This window comes from Dermacentor albipictus, chromosome 5 (assembly GCF_038994185.2).
Source record: "Dermacentor albipictus isolate Rhodes 1998 colony chromosome 5, USDA_Dalb.pri_finalv2, whole genome shotgun sequence".
NCBI classification, from domain to species: Eukaryota; Metazoa; Arthropoda; class Arachnida; order Ixodida; family Ixodidae; genus Dermacentor; species Dermacentor albipictus.
Genome location: NC_091825.1, coordinates 46,118,649 through 46,138,277, shown reverse-complemented (window position 1 = coordinate 46,138,277; position 19,629 = coordinate 46,118,649). Strand labels below are relative to the sequence as shown.

At 47.7% G+C, this 19,629-nt stretch overlaps 1 protein-coding gene across 1 annotated transcript in view; it reads right to left on the bottom strand.

Annotated features, from left to right (window-relative positions):
- The window catches only part of LOC135900510 (dentin sialophosphoprotein-like), a 48,565-nt gene extending 29,310 nt beyond the window's left edge, over nucleotides 1-19,255 (bottom strand). Inside the window, exons 1-6 of the mRNA XM_070539377.1 lie at nucleotides 19,184-19,255; nucleotides 17,962-17,997; nucleotides 17,869-17,887; nucleotides 15,390-15,497; nucleotides 11,893-11,981; nucleotides 1,772-1,849 (exon numbers count right to left, since the gene is read on the bottom strand). Coding sequence (XP_070395478.1) covers nucleotides 1,772-1,849; nucleotides 11,893-11,981; nucleotides 15,390-15,497; nucleotides 17,869-17,887; nucleotides 17,962-17,997; nucleotides 19,184-19,238 — 385 coding nt within the window. The 5' untranslated portion in view covers nucleotides 19,239-19,255. The remainder of the gene's footprint in view (nucleotides 1-1,771; nucleotides 1,850-11,892; nucleotides 11,982-15,389; nucleotides 15,498-17,868; nucleotides 17,888-17,961; nucleotides 17,998-19,183) is intronic.
- Nucleotides 19,256-19,629: the final 374 nt, after the last annotated feature.

The following is a 19,629-nucleotide window of genomic DNA, read 5'->3' as shown; positions in this document are numbered from 1 at the left end:
CCGATAACAGACAAAAAATTATTTCGCGAGAATCAATGAGCACGCGCGCACACACAAGCTTAAGCGAGGATACAATTGGAATAACATGGGAAGCAAGACTATCGGTAACCGCCAGCAGAACACCACCACGAGACCGGTAATCACGATCACATCGGTAAAACTTGTACCACTTTTCACAGTCCAAAATTTCTTCATCTTTAACTTTTGCAGAAAGCCAAGTTTCCGTCAGACCAACAATATCAGCAGAGCAGGAATCGATAGCGGAAGACAATATCACGCGTTTATTCAGAATACTCCGTATATTGGAAAGAAAAATAGAGGCGTCTTTTGCGCAGGATCTGGGCGGGCATAGCTATGATGCACTGGAAGTGCCAGCACGTGCAGTTACAGTACCAGCGCTATCTTGCGTATCCACTGATCGTGCTGAAGCAATTTCGCGTACGCTGTCACTTACTGAGCAGTACACGTATGTTTTTTTGTCCATGATCAGTTTATTCATGCGAAGAGAGTACGTCTTCCCGGCTACCTTTGCAAATTCTGTTATTTTCCTCCTTGAGTTTCGCGTAGCTCTGCAATAATCTTCGCTAGCTGATACACCAGTCCCCTTGAGCTTACATTTCTGCGCCCAGACTGCATCCCTGACTTTAGACGATGAAAACTTTATGATAATTGGACGAGTATTTTTATCTGTGTAGGATCCTAATCTGTGTGCTCGGGAAACTTCAGAGTCAGAAATTTGTATTTTAAGGTAACGAGACAAAACGTCTTGAACAAGGCCTTCTGACTGAGCCCATGTCTCAGTCGGGCAGTCCGGTATTCCAAAGAACAATAGGATATCTCGTCTCGACCTGTCTTCAAGATTGTCCAGTCGAGAATTGAGTGCCCGGCCTTCCATTCTGACAGCTTCGGTGATTAGACGTGGTGCGTCATTAAGAGCTGCAGAACCGTCGAATGATTCGACAAAGGATTCAACGGCGCATAATCTTACTGATAGGTTAGCGACGGTCTGTACTAAGACATCCTGCTTTGTCTTTAAGTCGTCGAGAGCTGCCTTGAGCTCAACGTGACGGTGGTCAACGTTTTTAGAAAGTTTAGTGATAGCATCAAGTATTTCTTTGTTAGTAGGACCAGGGTTAAGTTCAACGTCACCGCAATACATTAAGAGCTTCGTAACAAATACGCATTCACACAAGCACTGAAAGAGCACACTTGGGCACGGTAGGAGCAGCAGGCAGACGTTGCTAGTCCGCTTCCAATAGAGAGAGGGGGGTTTACTAACCTGCACAAAAAGCAAGATCGGGATTTTGAGCGACTGCATGGCTGCCGCTCCACCGTGCCCAATGAAGGGGCGTAGGATTTCCAGTGCTCTTATATCCTCCAGCGTCGCTGCAGTCGCCAGCAGTGTTGTCCACCCGCTGACCATGGAAGGGATGTGCCCGGTAAAGTAGAACTGATGACATGAGGACGCATTATTGAAGATCGGGACCGTCAGCAACGCTGGTGATGCACAGCCGGTGATCGCTAGACCCGAAGGTTGTAGCCACGTGCCAGACCGAGCGATAAACTGCACAAAAAGCAAGATCGGGATTTTGAGCGACTGCATGGCTGCCGCTCCACCGTGCCCACTGAAGGGGCGTAGGATTTCCAGTGCTCTTATATCCTCCTGCGTCACTGCAGTCGCCAGCAGTGTTGTCCACCCGCTGACCATAGAAGGGATGTGCCCGTTAGAGTAGAACTGATGACATGAGGACGCATTATTGAAGATCGGGACCGTCAGCAACGCTGGTGATGGACAGCCGGTGATCGCTAGACCCGAAGGTTGTAGCCACGTGCCAGACCGAGCGATAAACTGCACAAAAAGCAAGATCGGGATTTTGAGCGACTGTATGGCTGCCGCTCCACCGTGCCCACCGTTCCCACGCATACTTCTCATGCGCTATCTCCATGTAGCTCTTCGATACAATTGGCCCATGCGTCGTGTCGCGTAATGCGCGTGCGCTAGTTGCCAGGGCGCACGTAGTCGCACGCGAGTTCCCATTAGGCGATAGATGCAAGATTTAATTGGCTTTGTCACCTTGCCTCTTGTGTCCCACTGCTCGTTTCATACAGCCTTCCTCACCGTTCTTCCCTCGAGAAACTTCAGACATCGCCTTCATCATCGTGGCATTACTTCGTCTATCAGTGCGTGTTCTAATAAAATTCGCTTTACATTCTGGCGTAGCTTACGAGCGGATGGCAGATTAACATAAACAATGCACAACACTTAAGTTGTGACCTAGGCATTGCGCTAAAATAAACATTGCATGAGGTTACACGTTGCGTTATTTGGCTCACGACAGGCACGCTTGCACTGGACGTGCGTAATTTCACAGTATTTTAGAACTGCTTTACGAAACTTTCGTTGGACATAAGTTACAGCACGTGCCCTGGATCTTACTATATTTTCCTATTTAGTTAATGCTTAACAACTTGCCAGATGCATGTGTCGCTCTGGTTGAAGCATGCTATTGCTTTTCTCTAGAACCATGCAATGCCAGGAGGACCACCACTCGCTGCGCAGAAAGTTACAGGACGCCTTCGCCGAACGCAGTTAAATGCTATAGGTTGTCCCCTTCTCTTTCTTATAGCGGCTTCGGTAGGTCTATCTCCTGCAAGGATTTCCAGCCACCACAATCGCCTACTTAACGTTGTTGTAATGACAGCAGGGCCCATTGACATAACATAGAAATTGAAACACCCGGAAAACGCGAACGTTTAAACAGCAACTGTTGTGATCCACCTGTTTTCGTCATCACCCATTCAGCCAACGTTCAAGCCCGCTTTACCTTGTCGGGCTAATTGCCCTCCTCTACGAAAAAAAAAAACAGCACCCCTATATGGGCCTTGCCACGTCCTCAGCTGTTCCGGGCAACAGCGAGCCACAAAGGAGAGGAGGTCATTGAGTTCACAAATTGAGAAGAGGACCACAAGTCTGCGGCGAACACTGAGGTACTGGCACTTCCGCTGGCACCCACACAGCCTCTTCCCGAGATGACCGCGACAGCCACTAATCCACGAGGGCTACATTGACTACCCTTTCGGCGGAGACCTCTCCGCTTTGCTGGAAAATGTACCTCTCCGCCGATTCTATTGACTGCACTTGCTATACCACTGTATTGCGTTAGTTAAGGCCGTCCAGCACCCGTGTTAATGGGAACCAGTTCGGAACTCTGAGAGTCACTACTTTGTTGTACAAATCATGTAAACCCATTTCTTCTACTTTTCCTCATCACGATGCCCGCCTTCGCCGCGATCTCCTGATTCCTGCGTTGAAACCAATCTCGCCCGGTCGAAATCGTACCAGAAATAATAAACACAGCATAACCTGGTCACGATAGAGAAATGTGCGGAATATGACCAACCCTTATATATAGCTTTCACTGATTGCCAAAAAGCGTTTGATTGAGTCAAAACCTCAGCAGTCATAGAGGCATTACGGAATCAGGGTGTAGACGAGCCGTATGTAAAAATACTGAAAGATATTTGTAGCGGCTCCACAGCCACCGTAGTCCTCCATAAAGAATGCAACAATATCCCAATAAAGAAAGGCGTCAGGCAGGGAGATACCATCTCTCCAATGCTATTCACAGCGTGTTTACAAGAGGTATTCTGAGAGATGGATTGGGAAGAATTGGGGATTTAAAGGGGGGTTTATTCGGCTCGTAGAGCAGCAGCGACAAACTCAGCACCAGTAGGTAGGGCGCAGCCAGCGAACGAACTGGGTACGTGCCACGCGATGGCAACACGACTTTTCAGCCTGCCGATCTTCTTCGTCACAATCAGCCCCGGAATTGAAGAGTAGCCATCCTGGCGACCTAGGAAGAGGTGGGCGGATCGTAATACTGCTTCAGCCGGTCAATGTGCACAGTCTCTCGCCCCCGACGACGCAGATCGGAAGATGGCGATACGGGTTCGACCACGTAGTCCACTGGTGATGTTTGTGCAACCACGCGGTAGGGTCCATGGTACTTCAGGAGGAGCTTGGACGAAAGGCCAGGAGCAGCAACAGGCGGGACCCAAAGCCACACGAGTGAGTCGACGGGGAAGGGGTGAGGGGGAGGATTGAGGTCATGGCGTTCTTTTTGTCGGCACTGTTGAGCAGACGTCAAAGAACGGGCCAGTTGGCGGCATTTCTCGGCGTGCTGAGCAACCGTAGAAACAGGTGAGCATTCAGCAGGGTCTGGCCGGTACGGGAGACCCGTATAAATGGTGCTGGAGGGATGGCGGCCGTAAAGCAGAAAGAATGGTGAGAATCCGTTAGTGGCTTCAGAGGCAGTGTTATATGCGTAAGTGACGAACGGTAGTACAAAGTCCCATTTGGAGTGGTCAGATGCAACATACATTGATAGCATGTCACCAAGAGTTCTGTTGAATCGTTCTGTTAAGCCATTGGTCTGTGGATGATAAGCAGTAGTAGTGCGGTGAATAATTTGGCATTCAGATAGGAGTGACTGCAGGACATCTGAGAGGAATACGCGGCCCGGATCGCTCAACAGTTCACGAGGTGCGCCATGGCGGAGAACGAAGTTGTTTAGAATGAACGAGGCGATGTCTTTTGTTGATGCGGCAGGCAAGGCGGCGGTTTCAGCATACCGTGTCAAATGATCTACGGCGACAACAATCCATCGGTTGCCAGCGCCAGTAGATGGAAGAGGCCCATATATCAATGCCGACACGGTCAAATGGCTGTGCTGGGCAGGGAAGTGGTTGGAGAGGCGTGGTGGAGAGAGGCGGGACACAATTGCGTCGCTGGCAGGCAATGCAGTAGCGTACGTATTTGTGGACGAAGGTGTACATCCCTCGCCAATAATATCGTAGGCGAAGCCGTGTGTAAGTTTTTGACACTCCGCCGTGACCAAACTGTGGGTCGGAATGAAAAGCGGAGCAGAACTCTTGTCGTAGGTGGCGAGGCACTAAGAGCCATTTGCGGTCGTCATTGTGGTAGTTGCGGCGGTATAAAAGTCCTCCCAGATTCTGAAATGCTGCGCCTGTCGGCGTAGTGGTCGAGGTGCCGAAGTTGCCGGAGGATTTGACAAAAAGTCGAATATTATGACGATCCATGGGTCTTTTCGTTGCTCCGATGTCATGTCCAGGATGTCAAGTGGTGAGATGTCATGTCTGTCGGTAGATGTGCTGCTGTCAGAAGTAACTGGGGAGCGCGAGAGGGCATCGGCGTCGGCGTGTTTGCGTCCAGAGCGATAAACGACACGGATATCATATTCCTGGATTCGGAGGGCCCACCGAGCGAGGCGGCCCGACGGGTCTTTTAGGTTGGACAACCAGCAAAGAGCGTGATGATCCGTCACCACGTCAACGCGTCGACCGTAGAGATATGGACGAAAGTTTTGAAGAGCCCATACGATAGCCAGGCACTCTTTTTTTGTTACTGAGTAAGTGGCCTCAGGTTTCGTGAGGGCACGACTGGCATAGGCGACTACGTATTCGGCATTAGTGTTCTTGCGTTGTTTGAGCACGGCACCAAGGCCGACACCACTGGCGTCAGTGTGAAGTTCTGTAGGTGCGCTGGGATCAAAATGGCGCAAGATTGGCGGAGACGTGAGTAGGTGACGAAGAGTCGTAAAGGCATCATCAGAGGCTTCCGAACAAGCAGAAAGTTCATTGTCGCCTTGGAGAAGTTGGTTTAGTGGTGCGATCACAGTAGCGAAATTGCGAACAAAACGTCGAAAATAAGAGCATAGGCCAATGAAGCTGCGTAGTGCTTTCAAGTTAGTTGGCTTTGGAAATTCGGATACGGCGCGAAGTTTAGCAGGATCAGGAAGAATGCCTTCTTTGGAGACAACGTGGCCTAATGTAGACAGTTTTCTAGCTGCAAATCGGTACTTTTTTAGGTTAAGCTGGAGACCTGCATTCCGGAGACAGGTCAAAACTTGATGTAAACGCCGAAGATGGGTAGGAAAATCAGGAGAAAAGACGACAACGTCGTCGAGGTATCAGAGGCAAGTATGCCACTTCAGGCCGCGTAGGATGCCGTCCATCATGCGTTTGAAGGTGGCGGGCGCGTTGCACAGACCGAACGGCATTACAGTGAATTCATGCAAACCGTCTGGTGTTACAAACGCGGTTTTCGAACGGTCAGCGTCAGCCATGGGCACCTGTCAGTAGACAGAGCGGAGATCTATGCTGGAAAAAAAACTCCGCTCCTTGCACACAGTCAAGTGCGTCGTCAATACGTGGCAACGGGCATACATCTTTTCGGGTAATCTTGTTAAGCCTTCGATAATCGACGCAAAATCGTATGATGCCGTCTTTCTTTTTAACTAGGATGACTGGTGATGCCCAAGGACTACTAGAAGGCTGGATGACACCGCGATTGAGCATATCGTTCACCTGGTCATTGATAACGCGTCTTTCAGTCGCCGATACTCGGTAGGGACGCTGTCGAATTGCTGCATGGCTCCCAGTGTCGATAGTGTGCGAAACAGTCGTTGTGCGGCCGAGTGATGTTGCTTGGCAGTCAAAAGACGAAGAGAAGCCTTGGAGCAAGCGAAGAAGTTCGTCGCGCTGCGTCGTCGTAAGGTCATTGGCAATTTCTGGCGTAAAAGAACGCGGCAGTGACTGAGGAGGCGATGCCTCGAGAGAAGCAAGATAAGTGGAGTCGTCCATCGTGTCAAATATTGAAGATGATGTCAGTGGCCCTGCTCTGCCAAGGCTTTCACGGCGGCGTAAAGTAATTGCTTCAGCCGATGGTTTGGAGACGCACATGAGAGAGGCGCCAGCTTTGAACTCGAGGACGGCGAACGGCAGTGAGAGTGAACGGCGGCGAACTAAGAGTTCGGACGGAGCGAAGAGTACTGTGCCGTCATCTACAGATTCGCTAGAGATACTGACAAGAGTGGAAGACCAGGCAGGTATAGCGGTGTCGTCTGAAACAGCGACTTTGCGACAATGGTCCTTATGGTCAATGATAATATCGGTCGAAAACTGAAACAGCTCGATTTCAGCGCGGGCGCAGTCAATGATCGCATGATGTGTGGAGAGAAAGCCCCAACCTAATATGACGTCGTGTGAACATGACGGCAACACGATGAATCCTATAATATATATGACCTCCTGAATTACGACGCGAGCAGTGCATGCGCCGAATGGCTCGACGTGCTGCGCATTGGCAGTTCGAAGAGACAGTCCAGAAAGCGGCGCGGAGCCTGTTCAAGAGAAGGCGAAATGTGGTCGGCTACCTGCTCCTTGATGACAGATTGGAGAGCGGGCGCCAACGGGGTACCCGGCTGGCCGTGTGCAAGTGGAATCAAGGAAAGCTGACGAGCCACCTCTTCACGGACGAACTCCTTGATCTGTAGTAGCAGCGAAGTGTTATCCGGGGCAGCAGCCAAGCTCGACATTGAAGTGGCCTGAAGTGTAGATTGGCGGGTGGCTACGCGTTGTTTGCGCAGTTCGTCAAAGCTTTGACACAGACTGATGAGTTCAGAGACTGTCGAGGGATTTTTTGCCAACAGCATCTGGAAAGCGTCGTCTTCAATGCCTTGTAAGATATGGCAGATCTTCTCGGCATCGGGCATTGCGACGTCAACGCGATTGCAGAGGTCGACAACATCTTCTATATAGCTCGTAAATGTCTCCCCGCACTGTTGCGCACGGCCACGCAAACGTTGCTCAGCGCGAAGCTTCCGAACCGCGGGGCGCCCAAATACCTCTGTCACGTTAGTCTTGAAGGCCGTCCACGTCGTCAGATCACGTTCGTGGTTGCGGTGCCACACGCTGGCGACACCGCTCAAATAAAACGACACGTAATCAAGTTTTTTTGGTGTCGTCCCAGTGGTTGTTGATGCTCACCCGGTCGTAGTCAGCGAGCCAGTCTTCGACGTCTTGGTCTTCGGTACCACTGAAGATGGGTGGGTCGCGTTGCCGTAACTGGCCGGGGCAGACCATGGTAGTCACAGGGGCAGCGGATTGTGGTTGTGGTGGTCCTTCTTCCGGCATTATGAAGACGGGCTGCAGTGTCCGATTACGAAGTTCCAGAATTCTGGTTGTACCCAGCAGCTCCACCAATTGTAAAGGGGGGTTTTCGGCCTGCCGATCTTCTTCGTCACAGGGATAACAGTTAATGAAGAATACTTTAGTAACTTGCGATTCGCCGATGATATCGCCTTGCTTACTAACTCAGGGGACCAATTGCAATGCACGCTCACTGACCTGGAGAGGCAAAGAAGAAGGGTGGGTGTAAAAATTAATCTGCAGAAAACTAAAGTAATGTTTAACAGTCTCGGAAGAGAACAGCAATTTACGATAGGTAGCGAGGCATGGCAAGTAGTAAGGGAATACATCTACTTAGGCAGGTAGTGACCGCGAATGCGGATCATGAGACTGAAATAATCAGAAGAATAAGAATGGCCTGGGGTGCGTTTGGCAGGCATTCTCAGTATGACAGTTTAACAGTAAAGTGTATAACAGCTGCGTCTTACCAGTACTCACGTACGGGGCAGAAACCTGGAGACTAAGGGTTCTACATAAATTGAGGACGACGCAACGAGCTATGGAAAGAAGAATGATGGGTGTAACGCTAAGGGATAAGAAAAAAGCAGATTGGGTCAGGGAGCAAACGCAAGGTAATGACATCTCAGTTGAAATCAAGAAAAAGAAGTGGGCATGGGCAGGACATGTAATGAGGAGGGAAGATAACCGATAGTCATTAAGGGTTATCGACTAGATTCCAAGCGAAGAAAAGTGTAGCAGGGGGCGGCAGCACGGTAGGTGGGCGGATGAGATCAAGAAGTTTGCAGGGACAACATGGCCACAATTAGTACATGACCGGGGTAGTTGGAGAAGTATAGGAGAGGCCTTTGCCCTGCAGTGGGCGTAACCAGGCTGCTGCTGCTGACGATGATGATGAAGCTGGTCAAAATGAATGCGTGAAATTGTACATTCTTTATTTTTCTCTTTTTTTGTAATCGACAATGACTTGCCAGCCTGCGGTTACCAAAAATGCCACGAAAGAAGACCAGTTGAGTGTCGTTTTAATCAAGCCGTGTCCAAAACAGACTTTTTGTTATACGGAAAATTCCATACAAGCCTGTATTGTTTAGATGCTAATATTTACAATGAAATATTTCATATTTTCCTCCGTTGTGTCCGTATTAAAGTAGTCCGAGTTTATAGCTACACCTGCCCATGCTGCATATAACTGAGTTCTTGTCGTTCTTTAGGCGTTCCTCGGCGGAGTAATATTATTCTAGTATGCCCCACGTCTAACTTTTCACTCTCCATAATGATTTAGGCTGCCAGATCAATTTATTGTTTCATTTCGTCTCCCACAAAGAAATGTATACGGGGTAACCATTTTACGGCGTTCAGGGTGTCAGTAAATTAAAAAGCTATAAAGGAAGCACAATGTTAAAAAATGCAATGCGTAAGTCGTTAGGTTGCGTTATGGGGTTTTACGTGCCAAAACCACTTTCTGATTATAAGGCACGCCGTGGTGGGGGTCTCCGGAAATTTAGGCCACCTGCGGTTCTCTAACGTGCACCGAAATCTAATTACGCGGGTGTTTTCGCCCCCATGGAAATGCGGCCACCTCGTGCTTAGCAGCCCAACATCATAGCCGCTAAGCAACCACGGCGGATAGTGCGTAAGTAGACTCGCAAGACAGTTCATCACTTGTTTCATGCTGCCAGGCTGCGGCTAACTTTTGATTGGCCTCCTAAAAGGACACTAAACAGAAGAGTTAAGTTATTCTACATTGGCAGATTTTTTTTTTCATCTGAACCAGGGTTGCTTAGGGTACAGTGGTATGAAAATTATACCCATGACAACAGCCTTTACTTATGCAATACCGGGAAGGTGAGTCCAACCGTTGTCTAGGGCTTGGCAAGGCGGAAAATGCACACATATTGACGGTGGGTGGCCTCAGCTCAAATGTGGTTGAATGTTCATGAACCAAACAAAAAATTCCGCTAGACTCAAAAGTTGGCAAATATCAAAACCGGCTAATTTTGGGGAACTTTTGCTCGAGAAAGTGTCCAATATATGCGAAACTTTAGCGCAATGCATGACGTCATTAGACAGCTAAGTCAGACCTCGAAATACACGGACGGAAAGATTGCCCTTCAATTTTACCACTGATAGCAACCCTTGCTCTCCAAAGAACTTTAAAAAAAGAAGCATAACTCTCGTGCGGCACAGTACTTCTGTTTATTGTATTTGTTTTTGGCCCTTTCTCTCACAACCACGTGCTGCGGTGTCTGACCGACCTCGGCGTTGTGCTGCAGAACAGGAGGTCCTAGGTTCCATACCCTTGATGAGTACAGGATACAAAAATGGTAGGTGACCCTAATCTTTGACTTAGGTGTCTCTTGGTGGCACACGCACCTCGGCGTTGGTGTTCTTTAGGCTAACTTTAGGTCTACGCAACGCGCGAAGCGAACTTGGAGACAAATGTTTTCCATTAGTTAGCAGGTTATATATCAAGCCACATGTTTGTGCGTGACATCATTAGCGACGTCACTACATCCGCTTTGTGCTTCCGGGTTTCCAGGAATTTTGCCAAAGTCGGTGCTCACGCGACGGGTCTCGACTATGTGCTTTGGTGCGCGGTAATCAGTGATTTCTAATTACCTAAAATTATTCCAAACATTTCGGTAACTTCGTTTGCGACTAAACTTATGCTATCATGTCTGTAATGAAACCCCTGAATTTTAAACTGTGCTATTTTTTCTATATTTTTCTGATTTATTTTGAATTTCGTTCCGGGTCATCTCAGTGAAATATAATTAATTCTAATTATCTCAGGCACTTCAATATCTCGACTTGTAGCTAAAATTATGTTCTGATGTCATATATATGATGAAACCCATGAATTTTGAACTGTAGTGTTCTTTTTTCAATTTTTTTCTGATTTCTTTGGAATTTCGTCGCAGGTCGTCTCAGGAAGTGAACCCGAAAGAGTATGACTCGATGCTCGTGCCACTAAAAAGTTGCATGTACTTAGCTTCTTGAGACCCCAGGTACACAATCGTCTGCATAAGTGGTTTTTTTTTCATAACTGAACTCGCACACAAGAACAGACAGCTTTCACCTAAAGCCTGATTCATGCGGCGTCAATCATCAATCATGTACTCAACTTGTTATTGCTAATTATTTTTTTTTTATTTTTTAGGAACATCCATACAAATTTGAGTAAGAATGCTTTATCATCACGAACGATGTAAAACGCCTTGGTTGTGCTTTAATAAGGCAATGAGCTTGCGCGGAAATCCAAATTAAAGATTTAAGAGAAGGAACTGCGACGATGTTACGTTTATCCGCGTGTGTAGGTACAGAGCTTTTTTTTTTACTTCATCCCACTTGAGAGATGGTCACTTGCCCTGCGTGAAGCCGTGAGCAACACCAAGAGTGTCGTGCGAACGCGTACCTAACTGCCTTTTCGCGACAAGACTGCCGTCAAGAACAGGGCTAGACCGAAAATGTAGCACCCTAGTTAGCCGCAAGCCAATGTTTTTGCTCGACAGGGGGCTTTTCTATTTTCCTCTTTCTCATGTAACAAGGCTCTTCGGTAGTCATGCCGAGGCGCTTCTTTCTTGAAAGCAGTGCCATTTCAACTGATATCAATGGCTTGTTGATGGATTGCTACCAGTCCATGCCGCTGTGATGGGCGTTTTGCGTGAGAACTAGGAAGTCGAAAAGCCCCTCCCCCGCCCCCTCTACAGCGTTTCTGATAGTCCGTTTGTAGCCTTGTGGCTGCAAACCCCTCAAGTTAATTTGGATTTCAGCTCGCAACTAATACCCGAACCCAGGCAGCATGGGCGCTGTAGAGCTCCGAGCAGAGCGAAGAATCTATGCCGTCATCCGAATGTATGCACCTTTTCGGCGGCAAGTGCTCACCATTATAGGTGTAAAAGGTGTCGACGGCGATCCCCAGCAGGCCCAGAAACAGGACAGCGAACGCGGGGATCATTGCGCGCAAGACGTTGCTGCCTGCAAGTGAAACACACCCAGATTAGTATCGGAAAACTCTCTAGGAATGCCCTCACTTCAAGAGCGAGAGGCATATCAGTGGGCTCTTTACAACTACAATGGCTGTTCACGCGATCGCGCTTGCACAATAGAAGCATAAACGGCTCCGTTTGACTGTCGGAAGTGTCGCTTGCTCATGCGTTCATTCGTTCCGGCTGTTCGTCAACATTGACAATCATCGTGAATGGTTTCTGGATCATTTTAAGTGCGTAAGCTTTTTTATGCCTACCTAGTGAGGAAATCAGGTCTGTCCGTCACATCAGATGATCACGTTACATATAGGGCCTGCAGCAGCGAGGGAATCGGCCTTCGTGCTGCCTCTCGCTTCAAAGCGAACAAAGCGGCGAGAACACAGCGAGCACGAAACTATCAGCACTGCGCGCACTCTGTCCCCATGGCAGACCACTTTCAAGAGAGGGCCCGCTCAGCCGCGTCATACGCAACCGCGGCCAGTCAACGGTTGATCACGGCTGATAATGGTTCGCATCGAGAGGAGGCAGGGTCATCGACTACGTCTATGTACGAGGTATATCTACCAAAATTGATCCTGCTCAATTACGTCAGGTACTTCAGCACGCATCGGGCAGTGTTCATTTTCCACGACGCAGCGCCATCGTCCAAACGCACCACCATATACCATCAGTGAACATTGCTACTACTCGCCTCTTATTCATCGTCTCATGCTGGTCTCATTTAACATTCCGGTATTGCAACCGCGCATGTCCATTTCACGATGCTTTCGCGGTGTTTCTCGCAATATTACCAAACACCCCTGCATACGACGACTAATCAGCAGGTGATTAGTAGCAAATGCTTGCACATCATTTAGGTAACCCTCACACGAGATTATGCGTGTAAGTTTTTTTTTTAGGTCGAAGCATCCTTTCCCTCATTCCAAGCACTTTGCGGTAGGGTGGGGTAGGTACGTATTAACGCGAAAGCGGTGAGGGGCCAGTGTCGCGTCCAGCGCCGGACGTCGTTTCCGCAAAGTTATTTTCGAACCAGCCATACCCAGTCCCTTCATGTGGCACAAGGAAGCTATTGAAATAATTGAATTTCTCAGTACAAAGTACACAGAAAAATCGTAAAGTACGACTTACACACAACCTACAGACACGATGGCGTCGGATTGTAATGTATCTATACGAGAAAACCTAATTCTGTTTCGCGAAAACTTAAAGAAACCCCCTTTCCAGCGTTTCACCATTCATAGACCGGCCACGTCGTCTGCCATTTGCGCGCACCGGCGCGTGAGTATCTCGTGGACCACGGATAGGCGCGCCCGGTTCCTTGCAGTACCTCCAGATGGCACTCGCCTCCACCGCATCGCGGCCCATGCAAGATGCCGCGTTTCTTCCCGAAAGCCCGCCTTCGTGCATAGCGCTCGCGGCCAGCGTTTCCCGGTAAACATTACGGTTACATACGCTCCAGTTGCCGGGAACCGTGAGAAGCCGTCGGGGATCTTTCAATGCTATCGTGTTCCACTCTTAAAGGCAAAGCTTAAGCGTCCTCCATCTTTTTTCCTGTCTCACCACATTCCAAAATAAATGCATGGCCGATAGAGGAATCGCACTACTGCCGTCGAGCAAAGCTAACCGATGCTTTAATCACTAGGCCACGACCGATCGCCCGTATACCCCTCTCGTGTCAAAGCCGACAAGCTCTTTCAGACGCTTAGGGCGTCATCACGTCCCAGTTTCTCGTGTTCTTTCCTCGTGAGAGCTCGACCCTTGTGAGAGCTCGGCCCACATTCCCCAATAACTTACTCGTATATACGTTCGATTATAAGAAATGCAGTAGCCAATCACGTCACAACGTGTGTTCCCCTCTCTTGAGGTCGCCCATTACCTATGTGGAACCTAAACAATGACAGGTCGTAAGCTCGTGTCGAGCGGCCGGAGTAGAATTCATGACGTCGACGTCACGCGATCGAGGTCATCGTCGTCTTGCTGCTGTCGGCACATGCGAGCTCACGTCAAAAGGCCGCTCTTCAACACAACCAAGTTGGTCCATCTAGTAGCACCAGTGAAGAAAAACAAAGGTTGTCGTATAGCTGGATACCTGAAAAATGATTCGCATAACGTCGATTCCCACAGTACTTGGGATTCGCGTAATTCTCTTTTTCTTGCTGTGATGATCACCGAGCAATGGCAACCATTTTCAAAAATAAACCTCCAAAAGTAGGTACTTATTGTGACCTGCGAAATATAATGCCGTTAACAATTCTGACTGAAAAAAAAATGGTTCCGGCATTTCAAACATTTCTGAACGTAGTGAGTGCATGTGAGTCGTCGTAATTCTTCCTGATGCGCTGTCAGTAGTACTGAGTATATGCCGCGAAGAATGCGAAGAAACTTTGCCGTCGAGCTTGGGGGTGTCATCATCATCATCATCAGCCTGGTTACGCCCACTGCAGGGCAAAGGCCTCTCCCATATTTCTCCAACAACCCCGGTCATGTACTAATTGTGGCCATGTCGTCCCTGCAAACTTCTTAATCTCATCCACCCACCTAACTTTCTGCCGTCCCCTGCTACGCTTCCCTTCCCTTGGAATCCAGTCCGTAACCCTTAATGACCATCGGTTATCTTCCCTTCTCATTACATGTCCTGCCCATGCCCATTTCTTTTTCTTGATTTCAACTAAGATGTCATTAACTCGCGTTTGTTCCCTCACCCAATCTGCTCTTTTCTTATCCCTTAACGTTACACCTATCATTCTTCTTTCCATAGCTCGTTGCGTCGTCCTCAATTTGAGTAGAACCCTTTTCGTAAGCCTCCAGGTTTCTGCCCCGTAGGTGAGTACTGGTAAGACACAGCTATTATACACTTTTCTCTTGAGGGATAATGGCAACCTGCTGTTCATGATCTGAGAATGCCTGCCAAACGCACCCCAGCCCATTCTTATTCTTCTGATTATTTCTGTCTCATGATCCGGATCCGCAGTCACTACCTGCCCTAAGTAGATGTATTCCTTTACGACTTCCAGCGCCTCACTGCCTATTGTAAACTGCTGTTCTCTTCCGGGACTGTTAAACATTACTTTAGTTTTCTGCAGATTAAGTTTTAGACCCACTCTTCTGCTTTGCCTCTCCAGGTCAGTGAGCATGCATTGCAGTTGGTCCCCTGAGTTACTAAGCAAGGCAATATCATCAGCGAATCGCAAGTTACTAAGGTATTCTCCATTAACTTTTATCCCCATTTCTTCCCAATCCAGGTCTCTGAATACCTCCTGTAAACACGCTGTGAATAGCATTGGAGAGATCCTATATGGGGGTGTCAAGTCTGTAGCAAAGATGGCGGCTTTCGCATTACTGATTCGTAATTTGCATCACTGATTCGTGTTGTTTGTAGACAACTAAGAGTACTTGCTTTGTCCGTCCAATCGGCCGAGCGTGCAGGCGAGGACAGACACGAGGACCAGCAACGCCGCGGCTCCCGCGATGATGAAGATGGTGCCGTAGGTATTAAAGTGCCTGTGGACGGAAGCGACGCGAAAAGTCATTGACTGAATAATAAAAATATAACGTACAAAGCTGGGCAGGCTAGATGTATCATAGGCTGTTTTACTCTTCATACCTACTTGTCCCCTCTGGTTTTCAGGCGATGCTAAACCAAAATATCAAGTCAATATTGCACGGTAGACTAAATTTCTAAAGCAATGGCTCAAAGAGATGACTGGGAGCAGCGGCTGGGAATAATGTCCTAAAATTGGTCGAAGAAAAAAACAAAAGAGACCGTGGCCGCTAAGTTCAAGTCACGGATGCTACTTGCTTGCTTATCTCCGACAGTGAATGCCATGCTCGGGATTTTACAGTATAACTTGTTACAAATGTGTAATGAAATGCAAGTATAAAATTATAATAATGATGAAGCAAACGAGCATATAACCAGCATGGTAGGAGCATAGTTTGAAAAATAAAGGACTCAGTACATCTCAAAACTGAAAATAAAGTAAAGAGAGCGATCCCATAAATAGCAGCGCAAGAGGAACAAGTCTACGACAGAATCTGCGGAGGCAGCGCGTCCTGATCAAATATAACCGTGAAGCAACTGCGCCTTGAACTAAGCAGAATAAACGACAATTTTCTAATCCGCGGTTAGGTTCACATTATCTGAGCTGATGTTGGAGCTTTGAAGCGGTGCACTGAAAAGAAACGCTGAATGTGCGCGTAATGTAGCAAAGAAGAAGCTTCGGAGCCTATCGAAATGCTTCGTTTCGATAGGCTCCGATTCTATGTCATAGTGAAGGAAGCGAGACGCTTTGCGCTAGCTTACGATGCCAGAAAAGCCGTGTGCCATGTTGCAAGCGCTGGTTTAGCCCCACATGTCACACCTAACAGCAATCGCGGGCGGCAACGCAACGGTATTTTTTTTTTTTCGGAAAGGGGCAACTATCTTCTGGTTACGCGTGTCGAGCGAGCAAGTTAGGACAGGTTGTTAATCTCAGCTTCATTGCACGGCGTTTGCGTCGTGAAGATATCTCACACCCCGAGTTCACCCTTTTACTGACCACGTGACAAGTACCCTATGAATAAATTCCTTAAACAGAGTTCGCTTATGCTCTGCCGCCTTTCTGCGGACTGTTGATTACACGTTCCGATTTTTTTTTCGCTCTCACAGAAATGGTGAATAAAATTTAAAAAACAAATAAGAGTACTGTCTGCGCGAACGCAAAGACAAACGTTGAGATTCCTCAACTGCATAATTTTTGTGCAATTTGTCTTGATCCACGGGGGAAAGCCCTTCTGCTTCACGTAGTATCGGATATCGCACTGTGTGCATGCTTGGGGAAACGCACATCAACCCATGGCAATGCATGTCATTGGAAATGAAGTCCGCACGTCTAATTAGCAGCACCAAATTGAGGCTGGTAGCTATAGGTAGCCTTTTTATTTTTATTTTCTGTGCGCATACAATCAGCCGAACTTTTCTGTTAAATAACTTAAAAATATTTTTCGGCTACCACTAGCTGCCTTGTTCAAAGTTCACAGAAAGATGATATTTTATGGTTACAATCGTTCTTAACGTTCGCTATAGCACATGGCGCTGTTACTTGTTTCGTTTATTAATAAAAAGGAAAGTCGCAGTTTCACCCGCAAGCCGAAGCATAGATTGCGATAGAAAATTAATGCCCAGCTGTACGAAATCAGGATAGTAGTTTTATCGGCCAGATGGACTCGGAAACATTCGCTTACTATGAATTAACCAAGGTATGGTACCAGCGCGCAAGAGGAAGCGAACGCATCACACTCGATGAGCGCTGACACTCGCTGACGAAACGCTGGAGCGAGCAACCCGGCCGCAGCAGCGAGCGAAATGAACTGCGTGCGGTTTGAACCGTCTGCAGATTACTTTCGCCGCCACCCGTACCTCCCGCGCTACCTCCTCGCGCGAGATTGAGTTGCGAGTGCCGGTTGCGAAATGCGCAGTTGCTGCCATACCACAACGCCCCCCCAGCCCTACCTCGATTCCATCTCCCCACGGCTCTTCCTGCGACGCAAAACGAAGCGTTTGCTCTCCGCTTTCTTTGTTCGCGAGCGCCAGATTGAGCCGCTATCGTGGGCTTACATCTCACGTTTTCACTCGAACATACAGCACACGACACACGGCAACGTTGTTATCGCCCTTAGACTTTATACGGAACATCACAGCAACGGCGACGGGAAAAATGCGCTTGGAGTGTCCACATAATTGCTATCGCAATGAAACCACCTGCTATGGTCCCTGATGGGACTGGCAGTATTGAAAATAAATAAATAAATAAATAAATAAAATTTGTGAAGTTCCTTCCATTAAGCCTATGTGCATTTCTCTTGCTGATGTCATCGGGAATAGTTCACTTACGAGGTGTCTTTCGTGGCCTCTGAAAAGCAAAGTGCGAGGTGTTTCAGAAGTCTCACAGTGTCTGATGATCGCCGCGAGGCAGCGAAAACATACCCTGCAGTGCTTCTTCGAAAGTTCCGACGTAATCAACTGGAATCCATAAGACACATATGTCAAATGTTCATTATTTAAACTGAGTCTATCATATTTTTAAAGCAATAGTAGTCGCCAAGAAAATAACATGCCACGCACATTCCTTGCTTCAGGTATTCTGAGCTAACTCATTTGTGTACGTTTTGACCCATGCTCGCTCTTAATCATCTTAGTATACAGCTTGAGATAAGATGACAAGCAATTGGAAGTTCCTAGTTTATGGAGGAATCAAAGTTTAGGTGACATGATTGTCAACGTGATCGATGAATGCCAATCCTGCTGCGTTTTTAATCAGAGCACAACTGAGCAGTACGTTCAAAATATCCAAGTGTTATGTAACCTCGCTAATATAGCTTTTAACCAAGACAGTTGGCTCATAGTTCGCGGGTACCACCCGACAGACTTTCAACAGCTAAAGTTTGCGGACTGCGAGATCATAGAAAAAAATTAACGTCCCCGGGGCCTTGAGACGGCATCCCTGCATTCGTATTTCCGGCGTTCAATAGTACTATGGGGCTCAGTATGAGCTACAACGCGCGACCGCTTTGCCACAGGGCTTTCGCGTTGTAGCTCAAACTCAGCGAGATAGCACATGTGGATAACGTAGGGTTGCGTATATTTTCATGGTTGCTATCACAGACAAATCGGAACAATCGGAAATTTAATGTTTCCTCCGATCCCGCACTCCATAAACTTATGCGGCTTAGTGCACGCAATGGGCTACGTAGTCCAAGGAGTTCGCATAGTGAAATTCAATTCCTGAAAGTGGACGATGTCGTTATGGTGCGTGTGTTTGTGTGTGCATGTGTGTGTGTGTGTCATTGCATTTATTGTTACGGATGCACCTACCAATGTCACCACACTCACCGATAGAAAAAGGCCCGAGCTGTTTTTTTTTATCGTTGCTTAGGCAATGCGCTCGCTCGATGCCTACCGCTTCAATGGAAACGCGGTTCATGCCACTCGTGTTTCGGGTGCACTTGTCCCTAGGACAACGCGGATAAAACAACTCCGGGTATGTTGCACGCATTTCCCAGGGAAATGGGGCTTATGAGCGGATCCACGGCCCGGCCCACAACTGGCCTTTAGCTTTTAGACATGTCAGGGACTTTATCAACTAAGCTGGTAGCTTCCACAAAACAAGGAATAAAACGTGCGTTGCACATCACTGATAATCTCTTACCCTCTTCGAACATCGAGATCGTTGGAACAAGCGGCAGCATATCGGAACGCTTCATACACCGTTGCTCCTCCGCTCTTTTCTTCTGCTTCTTCTTCTATGGTTGGCTAGTTGTTTCTCAGTGAAGTGGCGCAACGCACTCTAGCGGCTCGGCCATGAATGGGGTGGTGCGAGGGTTCAAAGGAAGAAGAACATGAAGGAGAATAATTTGGGAAGAAAGTAATAACTGGAATTGGTTAAATTAAAAGTTTAATGATACAAATATAAACTGAACATCACCTGACTGTCATATTGAAAATGATAATAAAAGAAGAAAAAATAGCATGCGATTTCTCTTGTCTCAAAAAATACAGTTTAAATCCTTCTAGTGTTGTTGTTAAAAAATTTAGCTTACCCAAGTTTAAGTATATGTTTCTTTTAATAATTTAGTATTCCTATCAACGCAAGGT